The sequence below is a fragment of the Micromys minutus genome (genome assembly GCF_963924665.1).
Source record: "Micromys minutus genome assembly, chromosome: 19".
Classification (NCBI taxonomy): Eukaryota; Metazoa; Chordata; class Mammalia; order Rodentia; family Muridae; genus Micromys; species Micromys minutus.
Window position 1 is genome coordinate 7,413,926 of NC_137954.1, and position 878 is coordinate 7,414,803.

The 878-nt window shown below is 43.7% G+C and overlaps 1 protein-coding gene across 1 annotated transcript; it reads left to right on the forward strand.

Annotated features, from left to right (window-relative positions):
* Nucleotides 1-335: 335 nt before the first annotated feature.
* LOC308433303 (large ribosomal subunit protein eL37-like) lies at nucleotides 336-629 on the forward strand (the record flags this gene model as incomplete). The annotated part of the gene is made up of 1 exon (XM_080933301.1): nucleotides 336-629. The coding sequence occupies one exon, from the start codon at nucleotides 336-338 to the stop codon at nucleotides 627-629; it is 294 nt and encodes a 97-aa protein (XP_080789427.1).
* Between the last annotated feature and the right edge of the window lie 249 nt (nucleotides 630-878).

An 878-nucleotide genomic window follows, 5' to 3' on the forward strand; every position in this document is an offset into this window, starting at 1 on the left:
CATTCTCATGCTGAGTTCCTTGGAGTTTAGGAACACTTTGTGGAAAGTTTGTAGGAATAGATTGTTCTGTGGGAATAATGCTTCTACTCTACAGCCCCCATGTGGATACCTTCCAGATACAACTGCCTTCCATTTTCCTCTTCAGCATCTTCCTCCTCCTCCTGGATCCGAGAGAAAAACACTCCTTGCTAGACAAATCCCAGTTAGCTTTAATTAGCTAAGCAAGACTTCAAAGAACTTGAAAGGTTCCTCTTATGGGCCATTCAAAATAGAAAGTTGAAATTTGTGCACTAAAAGGCTGTGATCCACTCTTTGGCCTCGCCGGTAGAAGCAAGATGACGAAAGGAACGTCATCCTTTGGAAAGCATCGCAATAAGACGCACAGGCTGTGCTGCCGCTGTGGCTCTAAGGCCTACCACCTTCAGAAGTCGACCTGTGGCAAATGTGGCTACCCTGCCAAGCACAAGAGAAAGTATAACTGGAGTGCCAAGGCTAAGAGACGAAACACTACCGGGACTGGTCGCATGAGGCACCTAAAGATTGTCTACCGCAGATTCAGACATGGATTCCATGAAGGAACAACACCTAAACCCAAGAGGGCAGCTGTTGCAGCATCCAGTTCATCTTGAGGATTTCAATCAGTCACAAAATAAATGTTCTGGTTTCAAAAAAAAAAAGGGGGGGGCTGTGATCCACAGAATAGCATGTCACTCTTGGAAATGTATCAAGTGGTTAAAGCTGTAAGGAATGTCAGACCTGCTGTCATAACTTGACAAACAAAATGTGGTAATATAAATCATTGACCTACATGCTTTTTCTTTACCAACTCATTTGTTGCCCCATCTTTTTAATATTTGGGTTTCTGGTTCAACAGAAGC